This window comes from Sinohyriopsis cumingii, chromosome 2, assembly GCF_028554795.1.
Source record: "Sinohyriopsis cumingii isolate HCF-2022 chromosome 2, ASM2855479v2, whole genome shotgun sequence".
Classification (NCBI taxonomy): Eukaryota; Metazoa; Mollusca; class Bivalvia; order Unionida; family Unionidae; genus Sinohyriopsis; species Sinohyriopsis cumingii.
In genome coordinates this window covers 124820959-124847333 of record NC_142962.1, presented here as the reverse complement: position 1 = coordinate 124847333, position 26375 = coordinate 124820959, and the positions used below count along the sequence as shown (strand labels likewise).

At 35.6% G+C, this 26375-nt stretch overlaps 1 protein-coding gene and 1 non-coding gene across 4 annotated transcripts in view; one reads left to right on the top strand and one right to left on the bottom strand.

The window, feature by feature from the left end:
• Window positions 1–2478: 2478 nt before the first annotated feature.
• Window positions 2479–2560, bottom strand: Trnas-gcu (transfer RNA serine (anticodon GCU)). The gene has a single exon. It is a non-coding gene; the product is annotated as a tRNA-Ser (tRNA).
• A 2128-nt stretch (window positions 2561–4688) lies between these two features.
• LOC149805753 (protein dispatched homolog 1-like) overlaps window positions 4689–26375 on the top strand; it is a 62675-nt gene continuing 40988 nt past the window's right edge. The window contains exons 1-2 of one of the 3 annotated variants that reach the window (XM_089950423.1): window positions 4689–5006; window positions 16806–16953. In XM_089950423.1, the coding sequence (XP_089806549.1) occupies window positions 16946–16953 (8 nt within the window). In that variant the 5' untranslated portion in view covers window positions 4689–5006; window positions 16806–16945. Of the gene's footprint in view, window positions 5007–7240; window positions 9142–16805; window positions 16954–26375 lie in introns of those variants that run through there. The other 2 variants (XM_089950425.1, XM_089950424.1) reach the window with 2 other exon arrangements.

Here is a 26375-nt window from a genome sequence, read left to right as displayed (position 1 = left end):
GCATTGGTCTTGAAAGAATATTTGGTTGAGCAACGCGCACATCAAACTAAGTAAACGCAGCGATATGCGCGGTACATAATTTGATTTTTTGCACCCTTCGACCATATCTGGGCGTTATTGTTGTCGTGCTTCGGTAAAGGATTTCAAACCAACCAAGCTTACATACAAGGCTCGGATTGGCCTTTGGCAACAAAGAAATCAGCATTTTCTAAGGTCCGGATGGGGTGGAGTGGTGGTGGTGGTGGGGCTGGTCACAGAACAAGGTTCGGATTGGCCTTTGGCAATTAAAAAAACAAACATTTTCCAAGGCCCTGACTGTGGGGGAAAGGCAGGGGTGGGGGTGATTGTCGCCCTCCAAACCAAAGCTCGGATCCCCTCCCTGCTGCTCGGAATGAATAAATTCACAAATATATCCATATCTTTAATTATTATACAATAATAGCTCAAAAAGTCACACCATGGCCTTAAGTTAAGAAATTTGACAGGGGCCAATTTACAAAACTGTCCCCTGCCATCTTATCAGCGGATGCAACTGTAATTATTCATCTTTGAGAGCTCCTAAGTCAAGCTATTTTCAAAGTTATATTTTAGAAATCAAATAAGAGACTTAGAAATAACACATCGTCTTCTTAGATATAATCGTAATTTTATTCACAAAGTTATTTTGTACATTTACTATCTTTCTTTTGAGTTGTTCGGATTCATTCTTCCATTCTAATTGCAAAAGATTCTCATTGATAGCTGTCATCCCATCTTCCAACCTTTCGCATCTTGCTTTTATATCCAAATTTTTTTATCATCTTAAGACCACGCTGGCGTTCCATAGAAATGAATTTCCCGGTATTCAAGATACGGACATTTCATCTTCTTAAATGCTGAGTGTTGAAACCATCTGTGAGCGACACGATTTTAAATTAGTCACCGTGACAGCCATGTTAGACGTAACATTGACGCTATTTTCAAAAAGAAAACACCATTAGTACACTGTGGTGAAAACCCATGTCAGGACAATTAGTGGCAAGATTTAAATTATGTTTTGATTGTGTCCTTGATTCAAAAATATATAATACAATCCGACGTTCTGCTTTGACATGCGCAAAGCAGTGGTTTTATTGGTTATGCCATGACTAAGAAAACTGCAATGCAATGACTAAGAAATTATTTAGTGACTTGCATACTCAATCTGATTAAAATCAATGTCTCTGACATAGAAGGCAATGTTTTGACCCTTTGATTCACCTGTAAATTACATTTTTCACATTTATTACAGTGAAAACATTAATTCTCAATATATCGTTTCTATTGACAACTCTAAAACTACATGGAGCGTTTATCTGAAAGATTATTAAAAGAAAAGTCGGTTTCCAGGTTTGTAAACGTTTACAGGCGGTAAACTACTAAACTAAGCTGTTTTCACGAATAAACTTTTTAGCCTAAAAGGTAACTTAAAAGAACCCCCTTCGGGTATTGCACTTCTTTATATGGTTGCTTAATATATTTGAAGGTGTCTAATTTATTAATATATCTAGTGTTTTTTTCCCCATCAAGTTAGAAATAGATAAGTCCTGACAATACGTGAACACGACTAAGTGAACCATAAAGGAAGGGTGTTGTGTATCTTGTTATGAATTATCTCAAGTGAGATGTATATGTATGTATGTATGTATGTATGTATGTATGTATGTATGCATGTTGGAACTGACACAAGGCTATTGCTTCTAAGACTTTATTTCTTAGAGTGACTCATATAAGCAATCCACAAAGCAGGTCCCAAACAACGCATGCGTATATAAGTTCAAGAAAAATGTGTGTGTGTGTGTGTGTGTGTGTGTGTGATTAGGATTTTTAACGTAGCTTTAACAGTTTTTCAGTCATATCGCTACAATGTCTGCAATGTGGCAGTTTGTAGTGATGTCTAGCACTGGGGCATCATGCTGCAGACATGTAGCATTATGTCCAACCTAGTCACAATATCCTGACACCAGGCCGACCAATCCTAACACTAACCTCTTAATACCATTTTTGTAAGTCTTTGGTATGACTCGGCCGTGGATCGAACCCACGACCTTCCGCTTCCGATGCGGACTCGAACCACCAGGCCACCGGAGCGGTGAAGAAAAATGTACACATAATGTAGATTCTATAGTCCATTTCAATAATACAACAAAGTGGGGGAGGGGTTAGTAAACCCAGTCATCTTTGAAAGAGATTACTGACAAGCAGGTTGGGGAACCTATCAAACTCAGAGCTCTGTGAGATTTTTCACGTTATCATCGCCTATTATCGCTATTATCAAATGAAGTGGTGGTCTTTAATTTGTATGTTAAATATATTTGTGTAAAATACAGATACGAAATAAGCACTTGTTATGAAATAGAAAAAAAAAAATAATGATCTTTAATGTGTGTTTATGTTACTATTATTTTGGAAAATAAAAGATACCAATATCAAATTATTTTTATAGTAAAAATAATAGTTCGACGAGGATGGGATTCGAACCCACGCGGGGAGACCCCAATGGATTAGCAGTCCATCGCCTTAACCACTCGGCCACCTCGTCAATATACCTACTTATCTAAAACAATTATCTAAATTTAAAAACTCAGTGGCTTGTTACCAATATTTATTACCTTTATTTTCTAACACACCAGTTCAATTAGGATATATTAAGATAATGGTCCCTATGCCTATTTTCACCAGAAACTGACAAGTAATAGTACGCTGCAAAAAGATGGCACAATAAATGTTGCAATTAGTCTTCCTTATCACAGAGGTGCTTTGGACTGACTTCGAATTGTTGTCTATTCGTCATATAATTATCGTATCAGAGTCTCTAATGGACTAACGTTGCGAACTCGGCGATTAAGATATAAAACTTTGGGATTTGATCACAGCTGTACATAGTCTTTCCGGTAAATGGATCAATGTCCTTGTTGCATATCTAGGGGAGGGGATGGGCACTCGTGCATAAACGTGTACAAGGGGTGGAAGTTGGAGTGATAACTAAAAAAATAGAAATACAAAATAAAACCTGAAATAATGATACGCTTACAAATGTTCAATAAAACAGCATTAATGTACATAAGGGGTCGTCCATTAATTATGTCAACAAAATGGGGGGAGGGGGTTTGAAGAAGTTTGACAATTGTTGACATGGGGGAGGGGGGAGTTCGAGATAAATTGACGTCAACAATGTTATTTTTTACAATAAATTTAATAAATCAAAAAATAGGAAATTAGTCGGTGCGTTGGTATGGCACACACTCGCTCGCACCGACAACGCTATCTTGGGCCTAGGCAATTATCACATGCTCCTCAACCGCAAAGAATTCGGCCAATACGAGTGGCTGCCAAAAGACAGAGAGAACTGATGGCAATTATTGCTCATGGAGAGATGTTAAGCGCAGAATGGTTAGATGAAGATGATGTTGACTTGTCGGGTGTATCGGTTTCACAAGAAAGTAATGAATCAGCCACTATGCCCATTATAACAATTGAGGAACATTTGGCTTCCCCATGGTAAGATGATAGAAGCTAGAATATAAACTCTCGATTTTTTTATGAATTCAAAGTGTTATAGTCAATTTGAAATCTGGTAAACAAGTAAAAAAAAATGTCTTAAAATTTATTTGTAGACCTTTTAATTTCCATAATTCTATTTTTAGCATAAAAGCAAGCTGTATAAAATATTGTTAGTTTGGGGGGGGGGATTTTATTAGGGGGGTCACTGAAAGTTTGATAGTTGTTGACAAGGGGGGGACGGGGGTAAAAAATTGCCTAAAAGTTGTTGACATAATTAATGGACGTCCCCTAATAAAGGCAAAGCAATCTTTGCGGTGAAATACAGAAATGCATAGGACAGCAATGTATTCAATTTGGCCATGAACAAAAGAAACGTGGGGGGGGGGGGGATAGAACAGAAAATTATAGCTGCTGGTTACAGACATTAAAATAAAATTGGAATTATTAAAATGTTACACTGATCCGGAAATTTAAAGATTTGTATACTTATATTTTGAGGCAGAAAGTCTCAATGAGATTTTTATAAGCACATTCTTCCAAATATTACACAGTATAACTATCTTCTTTTTTTAAAAAAAATTATCATACCTAGGGTAGATGTAATATCATTCAGCACCGTTGGCATCATACACGTTCCTACGATAATTTGTAGTACGATGATTAGGCGGTAGTACCATCTTAGCTAGGCAAGGTTCTGATACTATAACCCGTATCTACGTCTTGGCTTCAGTGGTCAATAGTAAAGTAAACAGCGTATACTTTTTATAATTCGTCCACTGCACTTTTTAAGTTTGGTATTGTTTAGTGCACAATAGTCATTAGTTTTATCAATAAAATACGACGAAATCTCTGACAACATGAAATCACCTTATCGGTACTTCGTATAAGTCGTACTTTATTGATTCAACGTCAGACTCCATTGGTTTAGTGTGGCAAAGTTCACTTACCCTATTCTAATAACTCCGAGTCAGGTGATCGAAACCGACTCGGAAGAACAATCCTATAGAATACACTAGGAAATAAATACCCCGTCAAAAATTCATTTAAAATTTTTGATCCAAATTCTGTTTAAATTTAAAAAACAAAGCAACATATCTGGGGGACTCAGTGAAACATAAAAACACTTTTATTCTTTGGCTAGGTGGGGGTGGGGCATCTGTCTGGTGCTCAAAAAAAAAAAAAAAAATAATAACTGAAAAAGATGTACTTTAGAGTAATACAGGCTGATTTTTCGTGAACATATGAACAGTCATTTTGATTAACTGCGTGCTTAGATCATTTACAATATCCTCAAGTACAATATACAAAGAAATTTCAGCCACAGTACATGAAAGTAACATATGAGAACAACTTCACCATCCACCCGTCACTCCCTATAGAGCGCCCCATTACTAATTAAATTCCAGTCCAAAAAGTCTTTGTCACGAAAGTGCATTTTCTACGGCAGACCGTTCACGGAGGGAAAAGGTAACAAGTCATCCGATGTAAGACATTTTTTTAAATATAAACTTTACATTGCCATTTAAATTTGCATATGGACAAATCATTATAGTTTCTGCGCTAATATTTTCATTGTTGTTCGCACAGGGGTTCGTTACAAAGAAAATTTGGAGTATCCGTCCATGAATCAAGAGATAGGGGTTCTAATCTGTAACAAGGTAACACCAGCGAAGACACGAGTCCGCATCCTCGGTAGTTCCAACCCTGCTAGTTTATCCTAATTGCGTCTTTTAATTTACAACTTAAGCCAGTCGTAATCAAGAACAGTTCAATTTTCAAAACATCTTAACACACTTCGTTCAGTTTGTGACATATTGGAGAAAATGCAATAATTTTTCGCCGATTTTGACGTCTGGACAAATACTGTCTGGCAGTGCCGTTTGCATTCGAATAGTTCGGAATAGTCTTGGATTTCACCATTGACCGAAAGGTAAGATCCGAACAACCTCGAGTCTGTAGTTCAGCGCTAAATACAAGTAGACGATAGCATGGAAATAACTGGATAATTTTATTGTACCTTTCACTAAAGTTTCAATCAATGGTGAAAATCAAGACTATCCTAATGCACGGTGGTATTGACACTGTTGCAAGTTGCCTTTCTTGGGGAAGGTGATGGACAGTGATTGGGTCCACGGTGATGGCCATACTCCTGTTTGCCAGATCTTGTTGCAGATGTTTGTGAGGATGCTAATCATTGCTTCTCCCCCAGCTTGGATCAGTTCTACTGGGATGTTGCCCACTCCTGCTGATTTCCCCTTTTTAGCGATCTCAATGTGGCTTCTACTTTTTCACGCAGGATAGGGTGGCTGTCATTAGTTGCTGGAGGGACCTTCAGTACCCCTGGATCTATTGTGGTTTAGTGGTTGTAAAGTTCTGTGCAGCACTCTTGTCAGGGATGGTCCTGGCTTTTAAAAAGTAGTCGCCAAAAAATCACCAACCTCAATATTTTGTCGCCAATTTTCCAAAAATGTCACCAGAACAAGTAGTGAATATTTTTCCAAGTCTATAAATGTAATAGGCAATGAAAAGTCTATTAATCTAATAGGCAATGAAAATTGCAAAAGATGGGATAGTTATCACTTTATTAACAACAAGCAATACAGCTATAATATTACAAAATAAATAATTACATGACGCTTAAATATGCTGCAAAAAAAACTTACTGCTGGTAGGTCTCAATCTGCCTGTTTTTGGATTCAATCTCCCAACTTGGCTTTTGAAAAGATTTATTTTTTTACGTGACACGCTAGAATAACTGTACTGTATGGTACGGTATTAACTAAATTTATTCAACGACTATTTGAATTCTTTGGAAATTAATGAATTCTTTATGTACATTTGAAACTTCCAACACAGAAAAGGCATTTTTTATTCATTGGAATGTATTCAGATTTCTTGCAACTATTGGAATTGATAGGACTTTTATGAACTAGGAATTCATTCACCATGCTTAAGTTAATTTAATTCTTTCGCTCTTGTATTTTGAGAAATAAATTATTTTTAATTATGCAAACCTTCTTTGCTTTGCTATTTCTTGATGCATAGTTTAAGTCTCTGCAGTTGTAACACGGGACTGATGGCAAAAGGAAAAGATCAAAGAGCAAAATTAGCATATGTTACTTACCCTGCCTAGATTCATGTTTGGTGACACACTCCTTCTTCAAAATATGACAGCCAGTTGTAAATGAATCGATGACTTGCCTTGATACATACATCACAGAACATCTGCTTTAACTTTGTATTATATCTCAGCCACGGACACCCAGGTTTCCAGCTGTCAATAATTTTTCGGGAACTTTTGACCCATTCATCATGATGTGGTGTTGCACTTGAAGCATTACTACCATCACTACATGTAGATGATGTTGGACTGCCAGGTTTAATATCAAGTTCATTGACTGTGTTGTCTGATGAATTTGCACTAAATCCAAATGCTGTTATTTTTTTTAACTTACTGTTAGGATGAGATGATGAACATGCAACATCTAACTTACGTTTACCCATGTTGATGTTGCACTGTCGACAGTATATAATTGTGATTGAGTTTTTTCCATTTGCGTTGTATTTATACACAGCAGTTGGTACTTCAAAGGTAATCAGTTTTCATTGAAGTTTTAGCAAAACTATTTTATTGGTATATTTTTAAAAAAGAACAGAAGGATTGACGGTTCAATTAATTGTAGCTGTTTCTGTTTGTGTCTTCAGAGGTCGGTCGATTGTAGGTATAGTCCTGTAGCATGATTGAGTGTATCACAGCATACAATACTCAAGCCAGATGTCAACATAAGCGGATTATGATGTAACAATGCACTGTAAAGATAGGTTTGTCAATACAAACAAAGGATTTGTTTATGTAACAGATTCCAGTGCATTGTGTAGCCAAGTTGTGGCTTATTTTTGTTGTCCCTTTGAATTTCTCCACTCCAAATCCATGATTGAATGTACAAATTAGAAAACCAAAAAGGCTGTTGCCAAAAAAATCGCCAAATGGAATATTTTGTTGCCAATAAGGGAGAATAAAAATCGCACTTTGCGACATTGGCAAAGCCCAGGATGAACCATGTCTGTCCATCTTTCCAGAATATCTTTCTCTTTTGTGAGGCAGTTTCTGGCTTTGTCCTGTAAGGAGGTAACTCATTGTTGGTTTGTGTTTGTTAGAACTTGGATCAGTTAGTATGCTTTCCTGTTGTTGTTCTTTTTCAACTTTCCCTCAGTGTCTTTGGACTTTTCTTCTATCCAGTTCTATTTTGCTTTTTTCATGTTTTCTTAACTTTCCAGTTGACTGCCTTGTACTGCTCTGCCCCTTCTGTATTGTTCTTTTTATTCTTCAGTTCCCTCCTCTTGTCACACAGGTTCAGGACCTCAGCTGTGACCCAGAGCTTCTTGACTAGACAATGTCTACCAAGGATCTTGCTGGCTGTTTCAATCATTGCTGGGGCCCCGAGTGGCCGAGTGGTCTAAAGCGCTCACCGTTACGGATCGCTGCCATCTCACCTCTGTCTGCGTGAGTTCGAGTCTCAGCCTCGGCTAACGTTGGTATGTGAGAAAGCCTGCCAGTAGCTTCTCGTGGGTCAGTGGTTCTTTCCGGGGTTTTCCAGGGTTCTACCTTCACCAATTATACTGGCCGCCATGTATAGCCTATCTTGTGCTGAAAAATGGCGTTAAACCCTACAACAACAACAACATCAATCATTGCTGTATTGAAGGTGGTGATCAACGTGTCCATGTCGGTTAATGTCAGCACTGAGGATGATGAGCTGTGCAAATTTCCCACCAATCATTGTTCGGAAGGCTTTTGCTACTTCGTGATCCTTCAATTTCTCAAGATCAGATTTTATTCTTGTGTGCCTCTCTTTCTTGACCTTCTTTACTTGTAGCCTGAAGGTCATCATCACCAGACCATGATCACTTCCTATGTCCACTACGGGAAAGCTTCTAGTCTTGGCGATGTTTACACTTGACTGTATGTGCCACTTCACCATGATGTAGTCGATCTGACTTTGATGGTCTCCGGTTTTGGCTGTGCCATCTCCATCTTGTGGATACTTTATGTTGGCTGAAAGTGTTTGGCAGCATTTGACATAGCCCTGTGTTATCTACGCTCATTACTTCCTCTGGTACACAGGGTCCCTGTTACCCATCTGCAAAGCTTTGTGGATCTGTCTAAAGAAAGTGTAAATATTACATGGGTTACTCTTTTTCTGTGATGTTATATATGGTGTTAGATTGTGTTAAATAGTGAAAATTCAAAGAAAAGAAAAATCTAAGGTAGATACCATTAGAACACAAAATTCCAAATTCCAAAATTCCATTCTGGCATCCTTGTATACTTCTAACATGTGAGAGAGGAGCTCTAGCCCACACGTAATGAACTGAAGCCCATCCCCCACAGTGGTCATTCCCAGGGTTACTGGAAGGATATTCTTGCTCATTCATATATTTCAGTCCTTTAAATTTAAGTATAAAATTTATATTTCCCATATCCCCGTGTACTTATGATTGGTGAGAGAGGAACCTCAGTCCACGCAATGGCTGGAACCACCCCGTAAGTGGTACGATGAACTGGAGCCCATCCTGCACACTGGTCTCCCACAGGGGTGCAAGAAATTTGCTATACAAGTAAAGCTCTTATTATTTTGATCCTAACTACCTGACCACATTTCAACATTGTTTTAACAATATAATCTGTTATAATTTGTATAATGTTTGTCTGATATTCCATCTTGATAAAATAAGTTTTTATTCCATATCTCCCTTGTCTGCATATCTGCTTAATTAATTCTTTCTACTCAGGTAGCCTCCCATTAATAATAACCTGTGTAATGATATCAGCCATAGGGTACCTGTTTTCTATATACAAGTTTTCTGCCAGTGCTTGTAAAGGCGGCACTGACTTTGTTTACAAGGTGGATTGAGCTGCAAATACATGTACTTTTACAGTGCCAAGCAGAGGTGCCTCATCCAGTAAAATAATTTACCTGAATCCAATGTTTTCCCATGTGACAACTCTTTGATCGAGCCACCAGTGTTGTACAGTGGCAAGTAACATAGGGTGGTTATTTCATCTTGCCAAACAAAATGACGTGTTAAGTTGCAACCTTGAATAGATTTTACAAACTGTATGATTAAAGTTCAAGCTCAAGCTCAGTATCTGAATAAGCATCCACATATGATAGTGAGGGTAAGGAAGGGAAGTCGGATGATATTTATGATGATTAGACCACGATGGTTACTAGACAACGATGGAGGATTTCAGAACTTTATCAGATAATGAGGATGAATTCCTGGACTTCATACCAGATGATATTAGGTAGTGATATTTATAGGATGCTGTGAATTTTTTTAAACTGTTGACTTACTTAAGGTTTGTACTCATTTAATTGCTCTTTGATTGGGTACCTGGGTAATGGATTGTTAGGATCAATAAAAGTTTTCAAAAAATTTTACATCTTTATTTGGATGTCTCTTTTATCATATGGCATTAAAGAGCCACTTCAACATTAAGCTATACATAATGTGAAAATTTGAATATCATACTTTGAATTTTTAACAATTTTATACCCACCCATGTCTTTGACACATTTTTTCTCTGTTAATCCTTCAGTTTTGTTCTTAGACTTTGCATCTTACATTTTTAGTTATTTTCTCCCTGATCCACTCATATGTTCTCTCTCTCTCACTTTTTGTTTCCCATTATTCTCTTTTGTCCCTGTATTATATAATTATTTCTTTGATATGTTTATATTTCTGTGGAACATCTAGTCTTTTAGTTAAAAGGTTATTCATATATATATATATATATATATATATATATATATATATATATATATATATATATATATATATATATATCCGGTCGGTTTTTAAAAGTAAAACCAGGTCGATGGATTTTATGATATGCATAATTCATTGTACTATACATGTACGTCTTCACTATTTGGGTTTGCTTTATTATGCTTTGTGGCATAAGGGCCCAGATAGCTATATTCTCTTTTATCTTTGATACTATGTATTTGTAGTTGTCTTTTTTTGCCTTATGGGTATCCCAGGTGATTCCCCTTCCAGATTCCTATCTTTGCAATTTTAGTTTTTGTCATGGTTGATTTGGAGCCAGAAGTTTTTCCAAAATTTTCAAATTCTTTTTGCAGGTGCTTAAAGGATTTTGCTTCCTTGATGAAATGTGTGCAATCATCTGCTCATTTGCCATTCTTCTGTAATTGCTCCATTTGCCTGTACTGTTGAGGTTATTCCATGTACAGTATTTCGGTCCATTTTTGGAAATGTTTTCTGAAGCCAAATTTTTATAATACTTTTTGTATGTTATTATGTTCCAATCTGTCAGAAGCTTTCTTCTGGTCAAGAGTACCATGGACCCCTTTTGACCAGGTCGATTTATATCAGCAGCGGGGTGTATGTGTGTGAACTGACCATTTTTGCGGGTCCATTATTAAAATCAATGCACTAAAAAATGTTGAGATCTTATAAGTTTGCATCTTACATGATTTATGAATCTCCAACATGTTCTCGTGAGATGCTAGGCAGCGGTGGTGATATCGCTGCGCCACTTGGGCAAATTACCAGGAACTCCATGGGGTAAATACCAGGGTGAAAATATATTCCGGGATATAATTATTGTAGTCCTGAAACCCGACTTCATATTAGATTTGACGAGGAAAAACTGACCAAAAGCTGGCGAATTTCTAGTGAATGCGATTGATCATGTGTGCAATGCTCGTGACGTTCCTTATAAAAATAAAGATCCGCAACAATGACATATCACTGATGTCAAGCTTATCAACACGCTGAAGTCTATAAAAAATAAAAGTATAAGGGAGTGTGTAGTCAACTGGTTGATAAGATCGGCAATGAGCAATAAACTAGTTTTGGGAACAGACACTTAATTGTCCGATAATTATATCATGGAATCTATTATAGACCATGATTATAGACTATTACAGGAAATGCATTGACGATTAGCAAACTTGCTGGTACAGTGGTGTCAAGCTTGATATTGCCACCGACTGATTGTCTTGACAAGCAATATTTCATATTTATCTGCAACCACCTAAAATGATTCACTATGGACGGTTTGATGTCAGCATTCCCAACAAAGTTCATCAAGCAGATATGTTTTTGCTCCGCTACAGGGTGCGTAAGAGTAGAGTCGATAATGCACATACAAATACACGCTGACAGTCAATGACTTTTCACCTATATACTAGGAAGTGGAATCATCAACTAAAACAGAAATTGAAGTTCCAGCAGCGTTTTAACAATTTATCAACATGGACATTTATAATGACCATGATTGCTACAGGTTGATCCTGGCAAAGAATTTATTGGTGCAGTAATATTGCTGATGCAGAAATGTAATGTTGAAGTGAGATCCATCATGATCAGACAATCGTTGAGTGATTTAATTGAACACTTGCTGAGCGATTGCTTGGATATCAGTACACCCAGGAATTACTGATGGACACTCAATCTTATGAATGATTTGCGAGGCTGACAATCATAATAGCTGCAATAAACAATGCAGTCTCACATGGAATTGCTATGAAAGCCATCACTGCAATTATGAAGAAAAACAAACATGCTAAGCAACAGGATTCGCCTGTGAGCCAACTGCTGGGTAGCAACGTGACAGTCAGGTATTTATATGAACTTGGAAGGGGTAAAAGCAACTGATTTTATATGGAGTGTAGCCACACATAAAATTTCCCATGTGGTAAGATCGGCTGGTAGGGCTGCAATCTACATGCTAGATTTTATGGCTTCTCAAAGTTGATTTGTCCATGAACAGTTACAGATATTTCTGGAAAATACACAATTACCACCAGCATTGATTCACTAGCAAATCAGGGCACTAGCTCCTCAACGTCAGTTGCTTTCAAGACATGTCAGTGGTCTGGTTTATTAAAGTGGTGACCAAACCAAGCAGGAAACTGGTTGAATATTTCTGTCACTGTCAGCGACATTATTATCCCCTAATCAAGCATGAATCTCAATAATACTATTTGAGCCCAACCGCATTTATTTTCTGGAGTAGTAGTCTCAGTCTGGTTTATTAATGTGGTGACCAAACCAAGCAGGAATAACCAGATGAATTTTTTAGGCAAACTCAAATAATTTGATCTCAGCAAGTCCAGTTAAATCAATGGGATCCGCCAGCAACAGACTGTTGATTGCAACTCTTGTCATTTCATGTGTCAGTCAGATGACCAAATCACTTAAAATATGGCTCGCATTCACCCTTTCTAAGAAAACTAGCAGGATTACAAGCTACCATATGAACAGAAATTACATCATCAAAGTTTGAATTTGTGTTCCAAAGGCCACCGCGTCCTAATTCAATGCATGAACACAGTATAGACTCAGTAATGTCCCTTTGTGTTGGGCGCCACAATTTTTTTTTGCTGGCAAAAGTGAGCAATGACAGACAAGATTGTAAAACAATTATTCAGCAAGTCATCAACATTTGTGTCATCTTTGGATTATAATGCTACCTGTGTCATCTGCTCATGAAGAGATTGTGGATGATAAAGTTTGCCAGATGGTAGTAGGAATTGATCAAACCCACCATCGGATCCCAGACTGATACTTGATTGTTAATGCAATATTATAAATACATTTAAAATATTACCATTATAAAATCAGGTAGTTTTTTTAAAGGTGGAAATCTTGTTACATTTGCAGTCCACTCATGGGCATTGTGGTTGACTATCACTATTAGGGCACCTTGCATTTGATAGTTGCCTGAACTTTACAAAACCTAATCAATATGCTGCTTTTGCTACTTTAGGGAGAAAAAAATCCAACACGGCAATATCTTCTATTCCATCTAACACTTTCAGCCTTTTTTTCTTCTTTTTTTTCTAACTGCTTGTAATTCTATCAGTCCATTTCCTCATCTAGTGTGTTCATGAAATGTTATATTACCCACTGAGCTATGCAGTTTAAGATAACAATCTGGGTGCTAGCACCTCTTATTGGTTGAAGAGCATCAATATTAGGTTCATTTAATGCATAAAGCGCATAAACAAACAGCAGTCATGGGATATGCTTGTTCATAATATGGCCTGTCAATACCTGTCAACATTCCCAGCTTAAAATTTTGATTGAAAATGATGATGTGTTGGCATCGTCATGATTCCCGAACAGGGTCAAATTTATCCTGGTTATTCCACATTGGGGCATCGATCCCATCATTGGCAACAAGATTGCCAGTGACAGTATATTTGATTTTTTTTTAAAAATGCCTCTTATCGTCCCCTAGGCAATCTATAATCATCCTTGCCCTCTGGTCATTCATTGACACATCGATGAAAATGTTGTCATGGGGATCAATCCCAGGATTGTCAATCTGTAACGTTGACCAAATGTGCACAACACCATCAAGCCTAAACTCCTTAGCGCACAGATATATTCATATAATTGTAAATCATATGGTATTTTAATGCATTTTTTCTTAATGGTTACTCTATCAGAATCAAACCTTGTAGCCTCCTGTGGCTTAATCATAGCTAATCTTGCAAACTCCTTCTTGGCTTCTTAGACCCTAATCTGATTTCTCAAATTTTCTTGGGCAACCTTTGATCAAGGAAATGGAATTTTAATTCCAGTTAGCTGAAAATATTTCTCCCTTAATTCCCTTGCCACATTCCACATGCTCATTATATAACTGAGGCAAAAATGTTCTTTAAGATTATTATATAATGATGTCATGAGCAATATAAGTGATCCTTGGATCAACAACCCCATGTGGAAAACATTATTACGAGTGTAACAGCTATCATTCAGCAAGCATTGGGATGAGTTGTTTAGGACCCAAGCCTTGCTTAAAATGCGGTGTGGGTGTTAAGAGTTAAGTCTGAGCTCATGGCAGAAATTACAGTGTGCTGAAACGGTACTATTGTTATGTATATAAGATTTACCGGTAATTTATATTTGATTTAATTTAATTGTTTGTTAATTTAAATTTTTTTTAAATATTCTGTTACATACTATTGTAATGTAACTTTATTTACTGGATTTGATATTGTTCAGTTCAGTTTTTTATTTTTGTCATAAACAACTTTATAGAGACATTGTATCTAATACTGACCTAATGTAGTTCCTGACCTTGATTCAGAATCAATAAGAGTTGTAGTAAACAACTTTTTAAAAAAATATTTAAATTCTTTCTCAGAGTAAGATTAATAAATAGAATCGAGGTCATAGTTGGAGTACATGACAAATAACATGTATCAATTAGGTTTTTCCAGAGGATTGACTGACATCCAGGCATCTGTTCTGCGTTGTAGCTAGATTTATTATTGATGTTTTGAGAAAGAATAGTCATTAATGTGTTATCACTTGAGAAGTTAAAGTGTTTTATGTTGTGACTAGTTTTGGGGCTAATTATTATTTTCTTCAATTTATTTGGATTTCAGGTTTGTTTTCCCTGGAAATACTTGTGCTCTAAATTAATTCTTAGACAAGGACAGTTATTGAAATTTACACAGAATTCAAACACTGGAATATTATTTTCCTTGATTCAACAATGAACTGTTGACACATCACTATGACACTGGCCACAGCATACATCATAGCCTTCCATTTTGGTTTTCATTGCGATTTGAATTCAGTTTCCATAGGACTTTTTATTACTAGGACTTCTTTCTATTTAAATTGATTGTTTGTTTTAAATTTTAAAAAATTTGATTATATGTGATTGTAATGTAACTTTGTATGCTGGACTTGACTTTGTCCAAAATTGAGTTTATTTCTGTTTGACCTGATTGACTTTTTTATATATTTCATTTATGTCAACAACTAATAATAGCTTCATTATTCTCTGGGTATATGAGTTTGTTATCAGGATTATTATTTAGGTAAACAAGGAGTAAATATGTTGATTTGGGTCAGGGTTTCGGAGATTCTTAAGTGAATTTTGCAGGTTATTATATTGTAAATAAACAAGGTTTGTTAGATCATTCTTGAAGGTTATTTTCCATTGGGTAATGGTTTTTAGAAAATGCTAATTGTGACCTGAGGGTAGAGAACTATATAATCTTGTGACTGTGAGGATCTGACCAGTATCGCTTTAACATCTAGCACTTTTAGTTATTAGTTTTTGAATTCAAGTGATTATTTTGTCTGTAAAGGCAAAAGTACTCTGATAAAATTCTTGGATAAAGACATTCACTGGAATTTATACTGAATTTAAAGTTGGAAAAATATTTCTGTGATTCAACAGGAGGCTGTTCACACATCTGTACTCCATAGGCTATAACATACACATCATTGCCTTCAATTTTGGATCTCTTCTGGACTTAAACTGAGTTTTATTCAGCACTTTTTATTATTAGGAATTGTGTCTATAATTCTTGGATTATTTTGGGATTTAATTCGCAATACCATGACCTCTTTTTTCGCATTTTCACTTTGTATTCTAAAATTATTTGTTAAATTTAACAAAGCTTGTTGACTTCACTCTTTTCTGTTAATTATTTTAAGAGCATAGACTAGTAACAAGTGCAATCATTCCCATCACTCCACCAATAATAGTACACAGTTGTTTATGGCTTGTAGTCTTTGCTTTTAATTAAAAGTAGTAGCACTTTATTGGACTGTATAGTCTATGCAGTAGGATGGATTCAAGAGAATACTGTATAGTGCCTGCCGTTCACTTTATATACAGGAAGAAATCTGTACATTACATTAATTCTACCCTGTGACTTGAGAATAAAATTCAGCTATTGCATTATGTATTTTGAGGTCACTAGGAATAATGTGTTTCAAAATGTTTGTGTGTATTCTGTGCTGCCACTGGTAAAAATCTATTGACCTGTCAGTGAAGTTATTTTTAAGGAGGTGGGAGGTAAGGATTCCTCTTCTTGGACGATGACCTAGGAATCATTCAATTCAGCCAGACTGGAAGTAAACAACTAAGACATGATTCAGAGAACTCATCTTTAATACAGCATTTATCCTCATTGGTATAAAAGGAGCAGACAAATTATTATTGAACATATTTATTAATAGTTTTGTTTTTAAGTGTTATTTATTTCAGAGTATCTTCAGAGTGGTAAACATAACAGAACAAATAGTATATTTGAATGCTTTGGGGAAATATATATATATATATATATATATATATATATATATATATATATATATATATATATATATATATATATATATATATATCGATACTCTACAATTATGTAGGTAAGCATTACTTACTTAACTCAGAAAGAAAACAGAAACACTGGTTTATTTTCTCTTTTTTTTTTCCACAGGACACTATATATACTATACAGTGGAAATGGTCAGATGAAATGATTGCAAGATTTTGTCACAGATGTTAAATATTTAAATAAAAGTCTAGATTTGACAGCAACAGCTTTTACAGAAGAATTATCATCGTGTATGGCACAGTATGTGGTGGTAAGTGTATCCTCTACGTAGTTAGTGTTGCAATACAATCCATTTCTTTGAAGAAGTTGAATGTAACAAAATGTTCAGATACACTAAAGTCATATTTTAAGTACAGTGAAGTACTTATTAAATCAACCTCGTTGGACCAACAGAATTATTTCATAGTACCGTATATACTCACTTGTAACCTGAGGCAGAGACTCAGATGATGTGCAGCTCTAGGTATATACAGTTTGTTATTGTGTTCTCACACCATCCCGTTTGTACCACCCTACCAATTTTAAAAACAGAAGGCATTAAAAACATAAAAAATGCATAAAACTTAGTCATTTCATTCATTGATTTATAAATTCTAATCTGGTTGTCATCAGAGGGTCCCAAACACTGTCAACTTGTTTGCATTTAAAATCAAACAGGAGTTTCTTTAGTAATATTGTCGCCATATTTGCTATGGCCTGTCTGTGTTATCAAGCATCAGATGTCATGTAGTTATTGTCTTTGATGATCTCAATAATTTCATTGATTGAAGAGTTTCAGCTCTTTGAACACATGTCTGCAAGGGTTTCCCCTATATATTTGTTCAGTTTGTTTTTGAAATATTAAACTAGAGTAGAGATGTCACAATTTTGTGTAATATCTACAGGGTACTCATCAATTGTAACAGTAGGTTACCCGGGTACCTGATGAAAGGGAAATTGTATTAAATGTGAACCTGAACTGCTTTGTTTAAGGTTCACACATGCCATTCCTCAAGAGAGGTACGAGTGTAATTTTTTACTAATATAAGTGGCAAAAAAGCATAATCTGAGCATAAAAAGAGCAACCCATATATTACATGCCATAATTACAGAAAACTGTATGAAAAACATATTTTTTTTAAACATACATTTATTTTTGCAACTTACCTGGATCTGCAGTTAAAATTATGTCACAAATCGGCTAAGTCGATGTGGATTAGTAGAAATGATATCTGACGCCATTTATTTTCAATTTAGACTGGTCCGCTATGTATGTAGTATCAAAATAGAATCGGTGACAAAGTGGTTTCACATTCAAGAATCCATCTGTTTAATTGGAACTTTTTCATATAAAATTAATGCAGAAATTACAATATTTACATGCATGGTAAATTTTTATTAGATTTTCTTTTCTTCAGTGTTATTAAATAACAAAGATTTCCCTTATATTTAAAAATTTCAGTGAAAAATCGCATTCTATACAGTTGTCCATTTCATTCATATTTTCCTAACTTAGTATAAGGAGTGTATGTTACAGTAAGCAATTTTTTGTGCTGCCTTTGCCATGACAAAAATATGTCTTGGACTTCCCGCTAATAAAAAAGTTCCAGTAAATGAACATGTGAACAGCGGCCCTAACTTGAACAGCTAATACTCACTCCAGGGTCACAGCTGTTAGGCAAAAATGATATTAGTTAAACCAGACATTTATATTGTTCATTTTATTACCCAGTTGTTCATTTTATTACCCGTGTTATTATCAGCGGGCAAGTACCCGGGTCTGCAACTAGACACTGCAAAGATTGGATGCAGACTTCACAGTTTTTACTGAAATAAACTATTCTAGAAACAAGAAATAAACAGCGAGTAGTCTGCTTGTTTACATCGATAGCTACAGTTTGCTTTGAAATACCATTAGGTCAACGGTCGGACTCCTTGGGGACAGTCAGATTAGAAATTAGAAATCAATTCAATGAAATGACTACGTTTTATGCATTTTGTATATCACTGATTCTTTTGGTTTTTAAATCTGTAGTGGGGTACATAGAAATAAGAGGGTGTAAATTCTGTAGGAGAAATCAGGAGGACAATGAACATAGACCCAGATTGCCCAGTACATTATATGAATTGTTGTTCAGGGTGTTTGTTGCTTGCAGCTGGACTCTACTTGTGTATGGTTTCTATTGTTATCTTTAAGGTAAGAAATATGGCTTATGTGGTGGAAAATACTGATTTTAAAAAAATTATTTCCTAAATTGATTCTTTCAAATACAGGAGATGCTCAGTTTATGCCATAGATGTTTCTCCTAGGTTATGGCATAAACTGAAATTGGCAAGTAGCAAAGAATTTGTAGCCGTGATTGATCATTCATTAGTCCGGTCACAAATACACCAAATGAACCAAACTGGCACCAAGTCTTCGGATGGAAAACAACTATGTACTGCGCATATAAAAAATTGCAGTTGTATCTGCAATTGGGAATGAGTATAACCAAAATCGATTAAGTGCTAGAATTTGGTCAGAAAGCCTGGATGAATACAGTCATGTGCATAAAGGCCACCAATGATTCTGAATTGGACTTTTTCAAGCTCATGAACAGTGCAATGTTTGGGGGAATCTGTGCAAATGAATCCGAGTCGATTTTGATGACGATAGTGTGCAAGACAAACTAAAATGGCTCATCACTGAACTGGCCTTTGAATTCAGAAAATATTTTGATTGTGGACTTGCTGCCATTCACAGTACAAAGTCAAAACTCAAACTGAAGAAAAAAAACAATCTTTGTGAGTTCATCTGTGCTGGACTTGTCGAAGCTACTCATGTATGAGTTTTACTATGACAAGATTCGAACAATTTTATCAGGATCAGGTCAAGATGATTTGCACCGCTACTGACTCACTGCTGATGCATATCTCCACTGATGATGTGTACATGGCACACCCAAGCTTGGCCAGCGAATTTAATACCTTTGAGTATCTGAAAGAACAACCGTTGTTTTATAACACCAATAGAAAGGTGGTTGGTAAGTACAAAGACGATTACTTGGATTTACTAGTAGAAGAGTATGTGGGGCTGCCATCCAAAATTTATTTGACTGGTTCGATCCAAAAACATTAAAAAGGCCTAAGGTGTTCCATGGGTGATTGTGCAAAAGGATTTCAAATACAAACTGTACCTGGAGTGTCTTTGAGACTGTCTTGAATTTACACACCACAAATTTGATCTGATCCAAAAAGCATCCTTGGTGTTTACCAGTGCACCAAAGTGAGTGTCCCAGCTTGATACCAAGCAGTATCTATACCCTTCCACGGAATCATCATCAGTGTTTGCTCATCATGAAATTGCAAGCCAACTTACGATTGATACTTGTGAATGACATATTAACACAAATAATGGTGTTTCATATCTGCCTTAACCGCTCTAAATCACCGTTCTTGAAGAGTATGATTAAATCGTTCCGCAAAAACCTGGTCATGATGTACACTGACATGCCTGGAACATACTCACGCATAGTGTTTGGCCAGCATCACAGCCTCAGAAATTCTTTGCCAGGATCTACTTGTAACAATCATGGCCATGTGAATGAGCCACTTGTATTAATATGCTCAAGTGCATGAATGACATTGGCCACACTGGCTAACTGTTCCAAGATTGCTTAACCTTTCCAACAACCATGATGATTCCATAATGTCTGACTTTTTGGATAATGTTCGGCTTTTTGTGTCCATTTTTTGTTTATATTGGTTTAATTTTTACTTTTAAGAAGCGACACCAAGTGCAGTCTTGGCTTTCATACCAGCTTTGATGGCTAATTGTGTGATTCTTTCTCCCATTGTTGCATTAATCACATTTAAGTCATGGATGAGGTCAAGGTTGGCATGTTGATGTCAAGGTTGGCATGTTAATGTCATGGTTGGCATGTTGATGTCATGATTGGCATGTTGATGTCGATGGTTGTCATTGGATGCTTTACATACAAGGTCATGTCGGTAACATGCATGATTGATAGGTGCTTTGCCAGGCCACAGTACTTGTATCCAGGTGCAAGTTCTGGTAATCACGGTTTGCCCATTATGTGTTTGAACTCGTGTTGGATTTCTGGTACATGTTTTGGCTGGTACTGTACACAATATGAAGACATATGGCTGGCATTGTACACAATATGAAGACATCGCTGGCACTGTACACAATATGAAGACATATGGCTGGCATTGTACACAATATGAAGACATATGGCTGGCATTGTACACAATAGGAAGACATATGGCTGGCATTGTACACAATATGAAAACATGGCTGGCACTGTACACAGTATGAAGACATATGGCTGGCATTGTACACAATATGAAGACATATGGCTGGCATTGTACACAATATGAAGACATATGGCTGGCATTGTACACAATATGAAGACATATGGATGGCATTGTACACAATATGAAAACATGGCTGGCATTGTACACAATATGAAGACATATGGCTGGCATTGTACACAATATGAAGACATATGGCTGGCATTGTACACAATATGAAGACATATGATCATATTATAGAACAGTCAGTTATTCAATGGCATCATGAAAAAGAAAATTCAAAGATGCTCTTGGTAAGAGCAAAGATAAGAAAAGCTCCGCTTTCAACGTCATTGATTTCTCTGCACAAGCATCACCTAAACCAGCCAAGCATGATCATGGAACCATGTTTCCAAACTCAGTTTGTGTACTAGTCACTGGCCTTGCAGGATCTGATAAAAAACACAACTGTTGCTGAATATTTTACAATGGTTAACCTGGAATTGTTTGTATGTGATTGTGCCATCAGCTGATGATTAACCATGTTATATTGGTTTAAAAAATGTTGAAAAATGGTTGGTAAGTGGTAATAACACCAAGATGACTTTGTCATCCATGGGAAGCGAAGCCTCCATCGATTTTTTCCCCACCATTGACGATGAACCTACCATTGGCAATTTGGATGCAAACAAAATCAATCATGTGGTGTACGATGATAATGATGCTTGAAAATCAAGTCAGTCCTGCAAAAATATTTTCGGAGGTCAGCACAAAAACACTGATGTGATCTATTAGATTCAACGATACACCCATGTGCCAGACGTGATCCATGACAACTGTAACATGATATTCTGTAGCAGTGACACACATGGTCTTGGAAATACTCATTGGACTTGGTGTGCCGCCGACCACACATGGGATGAATTTTGTGACATGTTTATGTGGATTACTTCAGATTTGTGTAGTTTTCTTACCATTGGTTTGACTGGTGGACCAGCCAGGTATCGTGCTGGTCTTTACTTGAATATGTCTCATGCGGGTGCATCATTTTAACAATCAAAGCACAGTCATAAGAAATATGTCCAGCAGTGATACCTTGGAAAGGAAAATAAAATCCATTTTGGACAATGTTGACATGGCCATGGTATTAATAGGACTTGCCAAATAAATACAATGATGATTATACAAGAACAGCTGCTCCAACAATGATGTTTATCAGGGATACATCAATAATGCAGAATCTCAACAATACTCAATTATCAGGTCTAAAACACACACCACCCTTGCGAATAATGCAGATGTACAAGCTGTAGTTGTGACCCAAACAGCACTTCTTTCATTGGTGGAATTGCTCAGTGCCAAGGGCAACGTTGTGGAGCCTCATTACAATTTTCATGCACAATTCCTCTCAGTCATGTATTTGGGTTTTTTACAGGGATGCAGGTTTTTTTTGTTGAGCCAAACAGTTGCAACACAGTCACATCCCAGCTGTACATATTCTGAGGTTTCCCAGGAAACCTTGGACAAATGTTCATAGGAAAAACCTTGGAGTGTTGGTTGTTGACTTTCCAAGGTAATAGTCCAATGACAAATTTATTTTAAACCTATGTCCAAGGTTTTTATTGTCTAATGTCCGAGGTTGACCTTGGACTTCCAAGGTCTTTTGTAACCAATGCTCAGAGGTTTCTTAGGAATCTTAAGACATGTTCATGGTTTTCAAACATTCTGAGAATTCCTTCCTTGGACATATCATCCAAGGATTCCTTGTACATATTTTCTGAGGATTTCTATTACACCTTCCTGGCATAAAACATCAGATCAACAATAATGTTCAACACATACAAATACAATTTTTAAAAGGTCCAAATATCAAGAATGCCCATAAGGTTCCTTTGGTGCCTAATTGTCCATTTAATTTTGAAAATCCATCGACCTATATACTGGTTTCATGATAGTTTTAGCACTTCACAGATTTTCTTGTTTATCATCGCCTCTTTGATATTCTGCCATTTCGATTGGATCAGTTCTATAAAAAACAGTATTTTTAAAAAAATATAAAATGTCATGAATTAATACATGTATAACAAACAGTTTGTGTGTAACATAACTGTTATTGGCAGCCTTAAATTTACAAATCAATTTTGGAATCCTTAGTTCTGAAAACAAAGGTATTAAACCTGAAAATGCTATATCTCTTCAACTGACTGTTCTTTGAATTTGGGACCATCATTCTAAACTTTTTATAACAACTATAGTCAAGACTATATTCTGTTCCTGACTCGATGCCTCAAAAGTTCAAACTAATGTATCATTATTTCACTGTATACTCCAATGCTTTATTATCATGGCAAATGGGATTTTCTGATTAATTTTGGATACGTGCCGTCTATCGATTGTTTACAAAGTAAAAGTTGTAGCTAGTAAGGATGCAAATATTTTTTGTGCAATTTCCTCAAAATGTCAACATTTTTTAAATAAGTTTACAATGAAAAAGAAGAAACATCACTTTTTTGTAAAGTGCATGCAATTACTTGTATGTTAATAATACAAACCTCCAATCAAATTTGCTATACCTGCATTGGCTTTGATTATGAAAAATATTCAGTGTATCGTCTGATGTTTGATGATTGAAGGTCATATACTGATAGTGACACACATGTCCTTATGCGATTACGCTTGGAATTTCATTCCATGGTAGCCGATACGGACCAACATAAGCACAACATTGCTTATGATCCTATTTATCTTACACAAATAGGAAAGCAATAATAGTTAAACTATTTTTAAAATCATTAATATATCAGTATTAATGATAATATTAATAATAGATTCATTTGTATATATATATTTCTCTGCCCACATTGCACTTAAAATGCAGACAAAGTGATATATTTTTTTTTTTTCATTTTTAATTTCTGTTTTTATCATGGATTTTAACTTAATGGACATAAGTGTATTCAATTGAGTCAATGCATCCTTTTTTGGTGTAAATATTCAGCCAGTGCAAGTTTGACCATCTTATCACTAAGTTGAAATTTATGTTTATTATAATATGTGCGTGCTACCATGCGTAAGTTAGGTAATACCGCAATAATGTAGCGTTATTCCCCCATGGTACAGTTTAATTTACACGATTGGATTGACCAAGATTTTTAATAGACATAGGTAGAGGGAACGTCAGAGAAACTTTACAATTTGTAACAATACATCAATAACAGATAGGTTTTAATATACACTGATAACGACATTAAGTATCGTGATAATACAGCATTCCAGGCTACTGTAATCAACCCTTAAAAATACGACACAATACTTGTTGCTTGGAAAGTTTTTAAAAAGTTTTAAATGGCTGCGGCTTTATCATACCTTGGACGTTTTGGGTGTTACTGTCTTAATATGTTTTGGTGTTGCCATCTTGGTGGTCTATTTTGTTGCTATTGTCTTGGCAGGTTTTGGTGATTGTGGATTTGCACCTTATCTTGTTTGAACCCTAAATTAAAAAAAAAAAGTGCAAACTTTTAAAAAAATATGAAATGCATTCCATGCCATTTACTAGTAATGGGAATTGATTACTTAGGGAAAAATAATACATATATCCATATTTATTGCTGAAAAAAATGTGGTTTGGCATGTTGGCCTTTAAAAATAAAAATGATAGTCATTTTAATTATGTAACCTGACATCCTTTATAAAGTTAAGAGATAGTGTTGTTTGCGTTTTTGTGAATTCATATGCAACAGGTAAAATAGAGCTGCATGAGATTGGTATCATGAACTTCATATTTTCTTTTCAATTGGACAAACAAAGGAAATCCAGTTTAAGTACTGTTTAATATCATCAACATACGACATGCATGAGCATTAATCATTTTAATATGGTGCACAAATTTACACCCAAAATGAAGGGCATATACTATGTGGGATTGCAATGTCTATAAAGTTGTCAAACAGTGGCCATCATGTGATGTCGCGAGTCACTACTCCTATCTCAAAGTAGAAAGCAGAAGCAATTTCGGACAAACACTTGATAATATGGCAGACAAGTACAATTATTTAAATTATAAAATGCTGTACTTAAAGAAAATGGATTAAGTAATATAGCTTTTCATCAGTATACTGAAGCAATAATGAATCTGATTGATTGCTTTGTAGATTTTCTTGCTGCCTAACAACCTATATGCATGGATGTTCTGTTCTGTTTAACACTATTCATAAACCTATTTTTCTGATTCACTATAATAATTATGTACTCAGTTATTCTTCGATCCATTTTTGAGTCATTAAATGTTTTCAGATTTTATTGTTCTTTCAACGATTTTAAACATGACCTCATTTTCATGATTAATAATAATAATAAAGAATTAAAACCATTGATTCTTTTCTTCTAAATTCAACAAATGTTAATGGATTTGTTTGCTCTGCTCTATTAAAAATGGGCATAGTTAAATAATTTTTATCATAAAATGTACTGTAGTCTTCCAAAGAACTTAAACTGAATCGTATAGATAAAATTAGAAAAACAATAACAATAGTTATTATTAATATCATGATTATTATTATGATTATCATATATCTATAAGGATTAAACGATGCATAGAAGCAGGAACACTCGGTCCAATTTCCATACCATTGTTTCATGACAATTATTTGTTTTGAAACATCCATCTTCTACAACACACACAAACTATCAATGAGATAAAGATGAAAATAACAATAAAATTTACTGAACTCTGTATACCTACATGTTTGTTCGAAAACAGTATGGCTGACAGTGCAATGCCTAGTGGATAAATGACATTATACACTATTTATAGTTCACCAAACAACCCCATTCCCACCAAAAAACAGACACAATCGACTGAAAAACTGATGCAGTGTACAGCCGACCTATGAAACGAAAGCCATTAAATGTTTTTTTTATCTATTTCAAATTTAATGTAACATAATTAAAAAAAAAAGCAGACATACCTCCAATCCTTCCAATAATTCCTTCTGTAATCCCAAAACTCTGCAACCTTGCAGACACCAAATCTCCGACTTTGTAATCTTTGAGTGCCTTTCTTGGCTGAACAATATTTAGGAGGTTACGATCATTTCCGGTATTAGGATTATCACATACATAATGCAAACAAGTTATGGCAATTGATGAATACACTCCTTTGTAACGCAAGTTTTCACAGACCAGTTTGCTTTAAACTGACCAATTTCGAATTTATTATTATGGTGCATACAAGATTGATTGAAGAATCGGCTGCTGTGATTGGATAATTCCATGCTCTGCAACCAATGGAAGAATACAAAAGATATTTCCCAGAACTTTCCACAACTGAAGTATTTTTTTTAATTTAAAAGCAGTAAGTAGATAAGCACCTGCTATGAGCATTACTAAGGGTCCTTCATT